The following is a 13764-nucleotide window of genomic DNA, read 5'->3' on the forward strand; positions in this document are numbered from 1 at the left end:
TTTTCAATTTGGATCAATGCTGGTTTGGTGAAAAACACATTAAAACACAGTATTTCATTAGAAGTGATAGGACAGATATGGATTGTAGCTAATGTTATGTGTACACCACCTTCCAAACCAGCAATGGGAGCAGAATGGATGCAGTGTAAACGAAAGTGTGTACACAGCAACAGAGTGTGGAACTCAGCCATTCAGTGTTTAAGGTGTATTGCAATAGTTTTATAGTCTCTTTAAGGGCTACCAAACATGTGAAGCTGTAAAGACAGATAGATCTCTTGTTTTCCAAGAAAAGCTACAATGATTCAGATCAACACAGCAACCTTCTCTTAACCAACTGTGGTTTCTTTTTTTCTTCCATTGGGAATAGCACAGCATCCAAGCTTGTAACTAAATTCTTACAGACAAACAGAATAAGTGAGCTGAAAAAACAGCCATGGAAGTGACTCTCCAAAATAGTTGGCTATATTCAATCAAATGGTTAGTAATGTGTGACAGTAATTTGAAAAATAATGCATGTCGTCATTAAATACTGCTATGAATGGTTTACTGTTGTGAAGTACACTTTTAAGGTTGAAAAATATACTTTTGTAGTAAGCTGATCAGTTTACATACAACATTCTTGGTTCCCTTTTTAGCTTCCAAGAACATGTTATTCCCCATCCCACAAAGATTCGGCTGTAAACAGGACTTGTTCCCAGCTTCTCTTACCCTCATCTGATTCACTGTCTGAATCCTGGTTTATTAAATCATTCTTTCTCTCTAGAGCCTGCTCCAGAGCTGCTTGCAGTTTCCTAGGCAAAAGTGTGTCTTCGTCATCCATCTGAAAGTGGAAAACAATACTCAGTCTTCGTTCTCCCATATATAAGGGTTTAGAATTCACAAACATATTTGCTATTTAACACCAATTAGTACTATTCCATTCTGGATGCAAGTTTATAGTGATTTGAGTGAGAAAAGAAATCAAGCTGAAATCAGACTTGATGACAGCTGGCAGGTGAAGATGCACCTCCTTGCCCAGGCTTTTTGGAGGGGGGAGGTGTATTTGGCATTGGAATTGCTATCACAGGTCCTGGTTTTATTTGAAGTTTATATTTGGTTTTCTGCTGATTTAATTTTATTTCCTAATTTTGATTTAGATTGTGCATATTTCTGCCCTGAGACCTTTGAGTGAAGTGTAGATTACAAATACAGCTAATAAACAAACACAGGGAAACAATAAGCCTGTTTTTGTATGGGATTAAGCACAACCAGTCCTTATTCTAGCCAGAATGCTTGGGGTGGATGGGACATAAGTAACTAGTCCATCACTCCTAAGATGCAACCCCTTCAGGAAGTCTGTTCCAACCCCCCACCCACTGAAGGCCCCTCCATGTCCCGGCACAGAAAGAAGGGAAGGAGTTGCTTCATATGGTGCTTCCATCCCAGGAACGAAGGAGAGTGAAGCTCTCAAGGGATGGCTGTGTGAAGGGATGAAGTGGCTGTATGAAACTGAGGAGAGCTGAGATCCATGAGCAAATCCCTCGCAAGGGACAGGTTTGAACACTGCTATAATTCAATGATACTGTATGTAGTACTCCTGAATTTATGAAATAGAAACTGTCTGTGACAAGCGCATAGATCTCCCAATGTGGATTTTATGGTTGGGCCAATAGCTAAAATAAAAGGCATTCTAGATAGGACTCTACAGATTTGCATGCAACATGAGCCAAACTGACCTGCACTGCAATGCAAGGGGACAGGCAACCGACATATGTGCTTCCTTGGATAAGGAATAAAGAGCTCTGCTGGTTCAGATAAAAGGCCTATCTAGTCCAGCATCCTGTTTTCCACAGTGGCCAACCAGATGCCTATGGAAAGCTCACAAGCAGTACATGAACACAACACCACTTTCCACACTGTGCTCCCCAACAAGTGGTATTCAGAGGCATACTAACTTTGATCCTAGAGTCACTGATAGCCTTATCGTCTATGAATCTGTCTAATCTCCTTTAAAAGCTGCCTAACAGATGTGCTGGCAATACATCTCACAAAAAGAGCACTGAAACATCCTTTGGAATGAATTTCTCTAAGCTGGTAGCCATTGCAAGTTGTGGCAGCAAATTCCATTAATGCACTTCCACCAACAGTTCAAGGAAGTGCAACTAAGTAATGTTGGCATCCTCTTGCCAGTCATGCATATCCTGTTGAGACTGTCACATAGGAACGTAAGGATTGCCATAATGGGCCAGATGCAAAAAAAGGGCAACCAGATTTCTTAGGGAAGTTCACAAGCAAGGCAAGCAAGCAATAATCACCCTCTGTTTCTTCTCCACAGCATCTGACAACCACCGTTAAATAGCCTCCAAACATTCCTAGTTATGGTTGCTGATAACTATTGAGAGATTTAACCTCCATTAATTTATTAGATCTCATTTAAAGTATTTTCATGCAAACACAGCATGCTGTGGTTTCAGCTGGAAAGGAAAGCACAACAGGAAAGGTGACATACTCATGCCAGCGCTGCTCCTGCACTGCTCAGCCCCTTCCTGGAGTGCAGCTTAGCACAGGTCCACATCGCAGGATAGTTTCCATGCACTGGACTGGCATCTGATCCAGTTGGGAAACTGACAGTGCCACGACTACATCAGTCACACTCAAGCAATGCAGCAATACACAAAGAGTGAGTTGTACACAAATTACTGTTTTCGTGTGCTGGCAACACATTTTGGAAGCAGAACACTAAAACATCCTTTGGAACAAATTTGCTTAACATTTTGCCAATACTTGCACTTCTGCTCCGAATATTGTTTATTTACAAGATTGACGCACCCACCCACTAGGCTTTCTCATTAACTGATGGGACAACTTCAAAACTGGGCCTGGCGACTCTATTTATCTTTTTGTAATGGGCTACAAAAGTTGTTTTAAATGTGTTTCAAAACACATTTCCAAAACCACACCATACCTGTCTGATGAAACGATCAGATCCAAGGTTTACCATCAAAGCCTAAAATGGAATTGACAGAGAAAAGTTTTATCGTGATGCCTAGAGACATTTTACTGACTTTGTAGAAAGATGAAATCTAAACAGAACTTTTGAACTTCTAATGTCATCCTGTGGCTTCAAAGACTTTCGTATGTGCCAGTAATGTACAAATCAGGAACCCAACCTAATGATATGTGGCGTGTAATGAACATTCACTTCTATGGAAACTAAGCAGAATAGAGTGCCTTAAGGCAGGGATAGCCAGCATAGTGTCCTCCAGATGTTATGGACTACCATGATCCCTGATTATTGGCCATGGCTTCCGGGGCTGATAGGAACTGAAGCGCACACTCTCCCTTGTCTTAAGACATAAACATGATTCCAAGCATGCTTACTTGGTGGGTAGATTCCATTTCAAATGTCTCTCTATATTGGAGGGTGACGGAAAAAGGGACAAAGGGACGGAGCTTAGCACGCTCATCCTTGCTTGCATGTAGGGTTTGCATATGAGCTGAGTGTCTGAATAGGACTAAGATTTCACTTCAATGCTGCTGGATAATTTTTCTTCTTTTAAAATGATCTGTTCTCTACTGCAGTCAAGTTTTGCAGGCATTACAGGCAGAAAATAAAAGATGAATGCATCCATCTCATAGGAAGGCTTCATTCCCTACTAAGGCAAATCAGAATACAAGCTTCTAGAAGTCAAGCAGTTCCGCTTGAGATCACTTATTAATTAATTAATTAATTAAATTTATTTATTTAAAATATTTCTATATATATACATACATATATATAGGGAGTGGTACTAAAGGGGACTACAAGGGTAAAATTTAACATAGAAGGTATAAAATCAGTGCCAGGCTCTAACTTCAGTCCCTCCCAAAGGCTCTCCAGAACAAGATCCTACCCTTCTTCCCACCCTTCTTCCTACCCTTCTTCCCAGAAGAAGCCCAGGGCGGCAAACAAGTAATATAACACTAAAAACATCTTTAAACAAGCAATAAAACACTTAACAAAAAACTATAAAATGTTTTTAAAATGTTAAAAACAAAAAAATATTAAAAACAAACATCTATTAAAAAATATTAGAAACAATTCTAACACAGATGCTGACTGTGGAAAAGGTCTCTACTTAAAAAGCTTGTTGAAAGAGGCTAACTAAGGCTTGTCTTCAATAGGTGCCAAAAGACAAGAGACAGCACCTGTCTGATATTTAAGGGGAGGGAATTCCAAAGGGTAGGTGCCACAACATTAAAGGTCCACTTCCTATGTTGTGTGGAACGCACCTCCTGATGAGATGGTATCTGCAGGAGGCCCTCACCTGCAGAGGGCAGTAACTGACTGGGTATATAAGGGGTAAGATTATCTTCCAGGTATCCTGGTCCCAAGCTGTATAGAGCTTTGCACCAGAAAACCAGCACCTTGAATTTAGCCCAATAGCTAATAGGCAGTTAGTGCAATTCTATCAGCAGAGGGTGGAGATGTCCTGCTTCAGTGAACAGTTGCACTGTCACATTTTGCATCCACTGCAGCTTCTGGACCAACCTCAAGGGCAACCCCACATACAGTGTATTACAGTAATCCAGCCTGGAGGTTACCAGTGCATGGACAACAGTGGTCAGGCTACCCCAGTCCAGAAACCGCCACAGCTATCTTACTATCTGGACCTCTAACAATAAAGATGGATCCAGGAGTACCCCCAGACTATGAATCTGCTGTTCCAGGAGTACAACTCAATCCCAAACAGGCAATTGGCCAATGATCCAAACTCAGGAACCACCTTCCCACAGCGCCTCCATCTTGCTACAATTCAGTTTACTGGCCCTCACCCAGCCCACCTCCGAGTCCAAGTACCGCTCCATGGCTTGCACGGTCTCTCCTGATTCAGATGTTATAGAGAAATAGAGCTGGGTTTTATCAGGGTATTGCTGACACCTCACCTCAAATCTCCTAATGACTGCTCCCAATGACTTCATAAAGATGTAAGCAGCACCCCACAGCACAACCACCAGGGAACCAAAAGACCATCACCCAATGCTATTCTCTGAAAATGACTCTGGAGATAGGATCGTAATCACTGTAAAACAATGCCTCTGTTACCCATTTCACCAAGTCGGCTCAGAAGGATACCATGTCAATGTATCACAAGCCTCTGAGAGACCAAGTAAGAATAACAGGGTAACATTCCCCTGTCCTTTACCCAATAAAGATCATCCATCAGAGCAACAAGGGCTGATTCAGTCCCATAATCAAGCCTGAACCCAGATTAGAATGGGTCGAGGTAATCTGTTTCCAATAGTACTTGCAACTGCTGCACCACAACCCTCTCAATCACCTTCCCTTAAAAGGGGTGTTTGTGACCAGGTAGTCGTTGTCACAAACCAATGGGTGGGCTTTTTTAAGGAGTAGTGGACTACTGTCTATTTCAGGGCAGCCCGGACCACTCTGTCCCACAAAGATGCGTTGACCACATGCTGGATCCACTCGATCATACCCCTCGGCAAAGTTTTAATAAGCTAAGAAGGGCAAGGGTCAAGAAGACGCGTTGCTGTCTGCATCGTTGCAAGCATCTTGTCCAGGTTTTCAGGCCACATCAACTGAAACTGATCCCAAGAAGTTGCAGGAGAGATTGCACTGGACTCCTCACTGAGGACATCAGTAAATGTGGACGGGGTGTCAAGACTGCTACAGAAGCGAGCAACTTTACCCTCAAAATGCCTTGCAAACAATTTACAGTGGGCTTCCAAAGGGTCCAAAACTCCATATTTAACCTCTATCCCTTCCCCCAAAGTCAGCATTTGAGTGTTACACACTTTACTGAAAGGGTGGGGAACCGCCAGCCCATGAGCCAAACTAGACCCGCCAGGTTTCCCCGTTTGGCCCATGTGGCTTTGGGCAAGCCATGCCCATCCACACTACATCTGACATCATATTTGGCATTAGGTTTGGAGCAGGTAAGGGTAGAGCTTTGCTGAAAGGAGTTTGCAATGCTTGCACAGCTTCTAAAGTGCCCGATAACCAGCTGGTTGTCAGGAGCTCCTGAAGTTTTGCACAAAGCAAGATTGTACTCTTGCACATCAGCTGATATGTTGGGAGATCAATCCTGCTTTGTCAGGGTGCACAAGAGTGCTGCTTGCAGGGAACTCTCTGGAGCACCTGAATCCAGCACTAAGCAGGACTGACCTCCCTGTGCATCAGAAAAGGTCAATGCAGCTTGATTCGGATGTGCAGATGAGCTCCCTGCGGGGAACTCTCTCATGCCCCCAAACCTGCTCAGTTTGGCTGCACCTGAAGTTCCAAAGTTGGGACTTCAATGCACCTTGCACGTAGCAAGGTGCTGCTAAGAGGAAGTTTTTTTCCTTTATTTTAGCATCTGTTTCAATGCAAACCCCTTGTAGCAGCGCCTTGCTGCCTAGAAGTGCTTTGCAGTCCTGACTTCTGGACTTCAAAGCACCTAATCAGGTGATTGACATGTAGGCAGTGCAATCTGGCTCCCAAGACAGACCTGATAAAAAAAACTGGCCCGTGGAGCCAAAAAGGTTCCCCACCCCTGCACATCCACAGAGAAGCATGTTTTCTGCACAAAGATGACATTAGCTTTATTTTCCTTCAACTGCAAATAAAAATTGAGGTATAAAAATTTGTTGAACTCGTTGCAGGGTTCCTTCCTGAGAATTTCATCTAGTATGAACTACTGGCTCCATTCTTACCTCTTCTACAGGTAGCTCCTTTAGTTTAGGCAGGGAGTTGGAAAGCAATCCAACTAGAAATGGAGTAGGGCAGCAGACAATGTCAATCATGGAAGAAGGCAGGACAGGAATGAATGTGTGTTGCCAGGAGAAAGGGTATAGCAAAGCCACCACAGCATGAGAACAGCTGGACAGGGTGCTGAGGACAAAAAAGAACTGACATGAGCATGTGCATTAAGGAAAAAAAGTTTTTTCTTTCTTAACAAAAGTCAAGGTGCTTCCAGACTGTCACTATTTTTGAGTGGGATTCAGTCACATATCAGCAAATTCAGGTTACACTATTATATTTCATTGGGAAGTCTTGGGCAACAAAACTACTCCCCCCAAAATTGGACTTCTTGTGAAAAGGAAAGTAATGGGCAAATGCACTGGAAAGTGTGAGATAACACTTGTTTTGAAGCAATATTATTACACTAATCAAAATGAGTACCCATTAAATAGCTAACATCATCTAATCTCCCACAAATCAGAATGAATCCTCAGGTTGTCTTGAAGTGCCCTCAGATAAGAGATGGTGCCCCAATTTCACTCATTCCAAAAAGGGTCTTCATGGAGTGACTTTGCACATTATGCAAATCCAATCTTTATTGCTTAACCAAAGCCATGGCCAGCCACCAGTTTCTTGAAGCCTGGCAAAGACAATTTTGCTGGGCATTTGGTCAGCACCAGTGACATGAAAATATACAGTTAAATCTGTAATATGCTTATGTTTTTTTATTATTATATTTTTATGTGATTTTATTATTGTATTTTTTTACTTTGATTGTAAATTGCTTTAGTGAGAAGTTATGTATACATTTAATAGGCCTAATCTAACAAGTCATATAACAGTAGAGTTAAAAAAGGGGGGATACCACTCAAAATGTGAATAAAACAAAACAAAAGCATAATTTAGGGACCACTTTACCTAATTCCCAAGCCAGTGTGGTGTAGTGGTTAAGTTGTTGGACTACGACCTGGGGGACCAGGGTTCGAATCCCCACATAGCCATGAAGCTCACTGGGTGACCTTGGGCCAGTCACTGCCTCTCAGCCTCGGAGGAAGGCAATGGTAAACTCCCTCTGAAAACCGCTTACCATGAAAACCCTATTCATAAGGTCGCCATAAGGTGGAATCGACTTGAAGGCAGTCCATTTCCATTTAACCAATTCAGGATCCTTTAAAGTGTACATGGAGTCATCTGGAGAAAAAGTTGGCCAAACAATTAAGAGAGTGGCCAAATCTGGTTTCAGCAAAGGAAGTCAATTAATTGACCTTCACTTAAAAAAATTGTTCAGGCAAAAGCAGTTGGACAGATATTCTGTCAAGCACATCTTTGGGATAATATAGCATTGCAAAGGACCGAAGCCATTTGAAATCAGTATGAGGACAATATTCCAGGTACCATATGGTACACCATCCTCACTATGAGGTGAACTTATCTACCAGAGTTGGCAGCTTAGTATAGTAGGATGATTGTTTACTTACCGGATCAAATTATCCTAAGAAAATATCCAGAAGCTTACAAAGTTAGCACTGATTAATATCAGCACAGTGCATAGGTTAAATCAGTCACTAAGCTGATAGACATGATGGGTTTTATGTCTAGTCTTGATAGGATTTTGTTGTTGTTGTTGTTGTTAATGCAGGGGGAAAAGAAAGCTTTGGATTCAGTGGGACATGTTTTCCACAAATGAGTGGAGAAGAAGCATGAGTCTCACCTCCAGTGTATCTTACATGGGGAGAAATTGCACCTCTCTCCCATAACAAGATATGTGTGCTTCCAAAAGTGGATTGAGCAGAGGGTTGGACTTGATGGCCTTATAGGCCCCTTCCAACTTTGCTATTCTATGATTCTATGGTTCTATGGAGCAGCCCACACATCTTGATACATTAATTCCCTGTCAATCTTACACCAAAAGTGCAAAAAGTGCTTGTGTTCCCACATGCTCTCATAACATGCAAAGTCATTCAACCTGTGGCTTGTCAAATAGAGTTACCACAAAGAACACTGAAAGGAGGGTTGCCGCTCGCCAACTCCCGGCAGGGCTGCCTGCACCTTCAACTGCTACCTGACAGGTAGCTTTTCCCAGCTGGAAGATGCAGTGAAAGGGAAAACGTTGAATTTTCAACCACTGCCACTGAGATGTTAAAGGAATCCTAGCAAGACATAAGGTGGCCAGTCCTATTATCAAAGCTCTTATCAGAGCTTGGAAAAGTTACTTTTTTTAAACTACAGCTCCCATCAGCCCCAGCCAGCATGGCCACTGGATTGGGCTGATGGGAGCTGTAGTTCAAAAAAGTAACTTTTCCAAGCTCTGGCTCTTATTAGCCTGCTTATGCTTTCTTTTTCAAACTGTGGCAACTTCCTGTTTCCCCATTCAACTAGGTCCCTCCTTATATACACCTATATATATCCCTGCTTACATTTTTAACAGCATAAGAAAGCAATAGAAGAACTCCTCGTCCTTGAGCAGCACAGCAGTCTGAGAACTGGAAGGCCACAGCTCCTGCTGCCCTTGTCCTTGTCCAAGGGTACTTTCATTTCATTCCTCCATCTGCAGGATGCAGTATAATAGTTGTGCTCCTTCATTTATAGAGCACTTTCCAATGAAAGACACTTCAAGAGCCTTGATGTATTCAAAAACACCCTCATTGCCATGCTTTGGTATCACATTCTTGGGAAATTCCCTGCTAACATACTTTGGACTAGAACACCTTCCCAGTACAGTCTTCTGGAAGGCTGCAATAAAATAGCTTCTTTATCCAATCAGCTTTCAGGGAACAAAAAGAAGAAAAGGGCTTTTAAGAGTGGTGACTTTAACTTTTGATGCTTTGTGGGGGGCTTTCTCTCTGAACTTAAGATGACAACACTCTTGGAGTTCAATCCAGATCAGTGCAACTGAAGTTTTGTCAGAGTTAGAACTTCTTTAAGCATATCTTTAGTTTCAAACAGTTATGAATACGCATTCATTTGAGAGCTTTTATAACATGAAATTGCTGTATGGTCAAGTAATTGTCAATGTATTGATTTGCCAGGTCTTTCTGAGACCCTAGATGTCATAAAATGTCTGTTTGGAGATTCCTTACCATCTCTCCAAGCAGAAACATTCTGAAAGACCACACATCAACTGGAGCTGAATACCAGTGGAAGAGAAAATTCTGTGGGCTAGGTTGGATACTCTGCATTGTCACAGTAGCACTCGTAGGGGCACATATGTCAGATTTCTCCAGCAACCATTGTGGTGTTGCAGACCACCAAGGCACTGGCATGTCAGGCACTCATAAACCAGATGTGAATTGTGCCAAACCCCATGCTGATCCAATGAATTCAGTAGAATCAGCGAGGCACTGTGGTGGTGAAGCCAGCTACCACTGCTAGGTGAGGTCATGACAGAAAATGCCCTTTCGGTATCTTGTCCAGGATCTAGCACAAATTGTAGCAACCAGTATAACTTTGAATTAATCCTAGAAAAATGCAAACACGCACACAAGCCCCCAGCATGTTGAACACAGAGATATAAATATTGTTCCCTTCTCTATAGTTTAGGCCCAACATGCTGAGATGGACTGAATGTGGGCTACAAAATGACATTTAATCCAGATAGGATAAGCTCTTGGTCAGAACAGGAAGAGTGTTGACTCAGTGGTAGTAGGGGTTTAATCTGGTTAGAAAGGGGTTGCACTTCCCTTGACAGGACCATAGTTTGAAGATGTTCTTGTTTGTGGATTCCTAGTTGTTGCCCTGGAATGCTTTTGTCCAGATATGGCTGGTGGACCAACTGCTCCTGCTTTCGGGAAGGCAGACTTGGAGCAGGTCCACATCATATAAGCACATCCAACACACATTTAAAGCACATGGCTTCCTCCAAAGAAAAATGAAAACCATGTTAAGGGTGCTGGGAGTTTGTAGCTCTTTGAGGGGTAAACCACATTTCCCAGAATTCTTTGGGGGAAGTCATGCGTTTTAAATGTTCATTGGATGTGCTTTAAAAGTATGGTGTGGATCCACCCTTGGTCACTGTACACATGATGTATGTCTAGATTACACTACTGTAAGGTGCTCTATGTGGGGCTCCTTTTGAAAACTATCTCAAAACTGCAGCTAGTGCAAAAGGCTCCTGACAAAGGCCAACTGGAAGAGCATGTGACTCCTTTGTTCTCTCAGTTGCAGTGACTGCCTGTCTGTTTCTGGAAACAATTCAAAGTGCTGGTTATCAGCTTTAAACCCCTATATTGTTTGGAACAAGGATATCTGGAGGACCATCTTCTCCTGTATGATCCTGCTGGAACATGATGGTTACCAAGAGAAGCACTTTTGTGTATCCCTTCCCTATCCCAGGTACAGTTGGTAGGAACACATATGAGGGCTTTCTCAGTGGTGACATCTGCCTCCTGAAACTCTCTGCCTTAGGAGATCCTCTTGGCTCCTTCTCTGGTGGCATTGCATCACCTCCTGAAAACATTTGTGTTTAGCCAGGCCATGGGCTTACATGTTTTGTTCATTCTTCGTCTTCTTTGTTTTTATAGGCTTTTTTCCAGTTATGCTTTTTTTTATCTGCTGCTCATTTCTAAGCTTTTCAACTTGTTTTTGCAATTGTGGTTTTAAATTTTTGCATATGATAACCACCTTGACTGGTCATGTTTTGAACTGGACAAGCAGGATATGAATATTCTTAACAAAATAAATATCACTTCCTCTCTATCCCATATATCTCTAACAGCAACTTAGAGCAGCACCTTCTTAAACATATCACTTGTGCAACCAGTCAGGAGAAAAGGCACATAAACATTCTTGGTGGCTTTCCTCAGCTCTAGAACTTTCTTCCTCTGTGATACTCAAGAGTGTGTTTTAAAGGTTGTTACTTGCAACGATCCTTTTGGATAGGGTGGAATATCCCCTATCCACTGAAAAAAGTTGCAAAATTATTCCATATTCATATTATGCACTAGATATCTATGTATAAACATGTATGCATGTTTGCATGCAGCTAGTATGATGTAGTGGCTAGAGTGTAGGATTAGGACCTAGGAAACCAGGGTTCAAATCTCCCTTCAGCCATGAAGCTCACTGGATGACGTTGGATCAGTCACTATCTCCCAGCCTATTTTACCTCAGAGGGTTGTTGTGAGGATGAAAGGGGAGGGGAGATCTATATATGCCATCTTAAATTCCTTTGAGGAAAGGTGAGATATAGATGTAATAATAAATTAAATATTTAAAATAATTTTAAATCCAGCAATCCCTCAGAGACATGGGACTCTACTGTAATTGATTTTAAGATCTTTGTTTTAAAGGTTTTTGTTGTTGTTTTGTCACTTGTTGTTTGCCACCCTGGGCTCCTTTTGGGAGGAAGGGTAAGATATAAATTTAATAATAAATAAATAATACATTAAAAAATAATACCTTTGCCTGATCTGCTTTAGTAGAAAGGTACATCCCTCTCCACTGAAATGAATTTACAGCCATAGAGGGCTCTGGGTGAAGGCAAGTGACTTTCCTGACCTTGCCAACACAAAGATTAATGCAGGCTTCTTATCAAACATTTCTCTCCTAGTACTGCTATCTAACATGTGGTGTGTTAGCCTTGACTCTTATCTTGCTGAATAGCATATTTGATTTAAAAACAAAAAAAACCACCACGGTCTGATTCAGGAAAAGAATATGTGGGACATGCTTCACATGCTTCCAGGCACAATTCTTTAACTCACTTAATGACTGTGGAAGTTTCAAGTGCAACTGGTCAAGTCAATAAGAAAATGGAACTAAAACAAGAATCATGTTAATCTAAAAGCAGGAACACAAACATTCCTTAGTGTTCAGCACATACTCCTTGCTTTCTATAGAATGCCCTTTTGTAACCTGCCCTCCTCTTGAAAACAGGGCTGTGATGAAAATCAGCATCAACATCCTCTCTCTCATGTGCAATTCCCACGCTTGGGGAACTTTCTGCTTTGGGCCATCTCATAGGACTTTTTTGTGAATTGTCCAATGCACTGAGTTGCTGGGAAACAATTGGATTGTAACATGTGATCAAAGGCAATTGCACATACATTACAACTTTCTTTGATTCTGGCTTCCAGAGCAATAGCCGGATTAGTCTGCTGCATTCCGTTATGTTAATTGTGCCACCCATACAGACAGCATGGCAATAGGTCTCCAGCCTACAGTGCCCCCAAAAGCAGAATCTTCTGCCTTTTCTTATCTGTTGATTACATGGAAAAGAATCTAGCTGCATGAGCATCTTTACACATCATTAAAAAAAAGCAGGGGTGGTAGACTGGATTGAAACTAGCATTTTTTAAAAAATGTATTTCATACATTAAAATTCATACTGAATCCCATTTTGAATGGAGAGCAAGGGTTCTAATGTGCAAACACCTTTTGTAGTGCACAGGGTATAAGTGGAGACATCTAAAATGCCATTAACTTGGACAATTTACCCTGTCGTGACACTTAGCTATACTTTATTGCTTACATCACAAGTGTGGCAGTTAAGAAGTGGATGTGTCTTACAGATGCCTCATACTGGCAGAATCATGGAATAAACATCTCACCCAGACATGGCCCAATTTATATGCAAAAATCAATATGTGGTTGCAGCCTGAACTGCCAGCATGCATCACAACTGTGCTCATGATTAGACCACTTTTTCAATTGGGCCTACACCAAAAGCTTAAATAGGAATCGCAGCAGATCATCATAAGCCAATTTCCATTTTGCAAACCACTGAAGGTCTTGCTAAAGTGGGCTGGGTGATGGGATATAAAATCATGGTCTCTGGTTGGGATGAACTCTTCCCACTGTCTTTTCACCACAAGTATGGTGTAGTGGTTAAGGTGTTGGACTGTGACCTGGGAGACCAGGGTTCGAATCCCCACACAGCCATGAAGCTCACTGAGTGACCTTGGGCCAGTCACTGCCTCTCAGCCTCAGAGGAAGGCGATGGTAAACCACCTCTGAATACCGCTTACCATGAAAACCCTATTCATAGGCTTGCCATAAGTCTCGATCGACTTGAAGGCAGTACATCATCATCATCATCTTTTGAACTGCTGTTGAAAATAAGT

At 42.0% G+C, this 13764-nt stretch overlaps 1 protein-coding gene across 10 annotated transcripts in view; it reads right to left on the reverse strand.

Annotated features, from left to right (window-relative positions):
* DENND2B (DENN domain containing 2B) overlaps positions 1 to 13764 on the reverse strand; it is a 236710-nt gene that overhangs the window by 10787 nt on the left and 212159 nt on the right. For all 10 annotated transcript variants that reach the window (XM_061610355.1, XM_061610353.1, XM_061610359.1 and 7 more), the window contains 3 exons: positions 6676 to 6853; positions 2945 to 2986; positions 709 to 820 (listed from right to left, as the gene is read on the reverse strand). In XM_061610355.1, coding sequence (XP_061466339.1) covers positions 709 to 820; positions 2945 to 2986; positions 6676 to 6853 — 332 coding nt within the window. The remainder of the gene's footprint in view (positions 1 to 708; positions 821 to 2944; positions 2987 to 6675; positions 6854 to 13764) is intronic.

This window comes from Rhineura floridana, chromosome 2, assembly GCF_030035675.1.
Source record: "Rhineura floridana isolate rRhiFlo1 chromosome 2, rRhiFlo1.hap2, whole genome shotgun sequence".
NCBI lineage: Eukaryota > Metazoa > Chordata > Lepidosauria > Squamata > Rhineuridae > Rhineura > Rhineura floridana.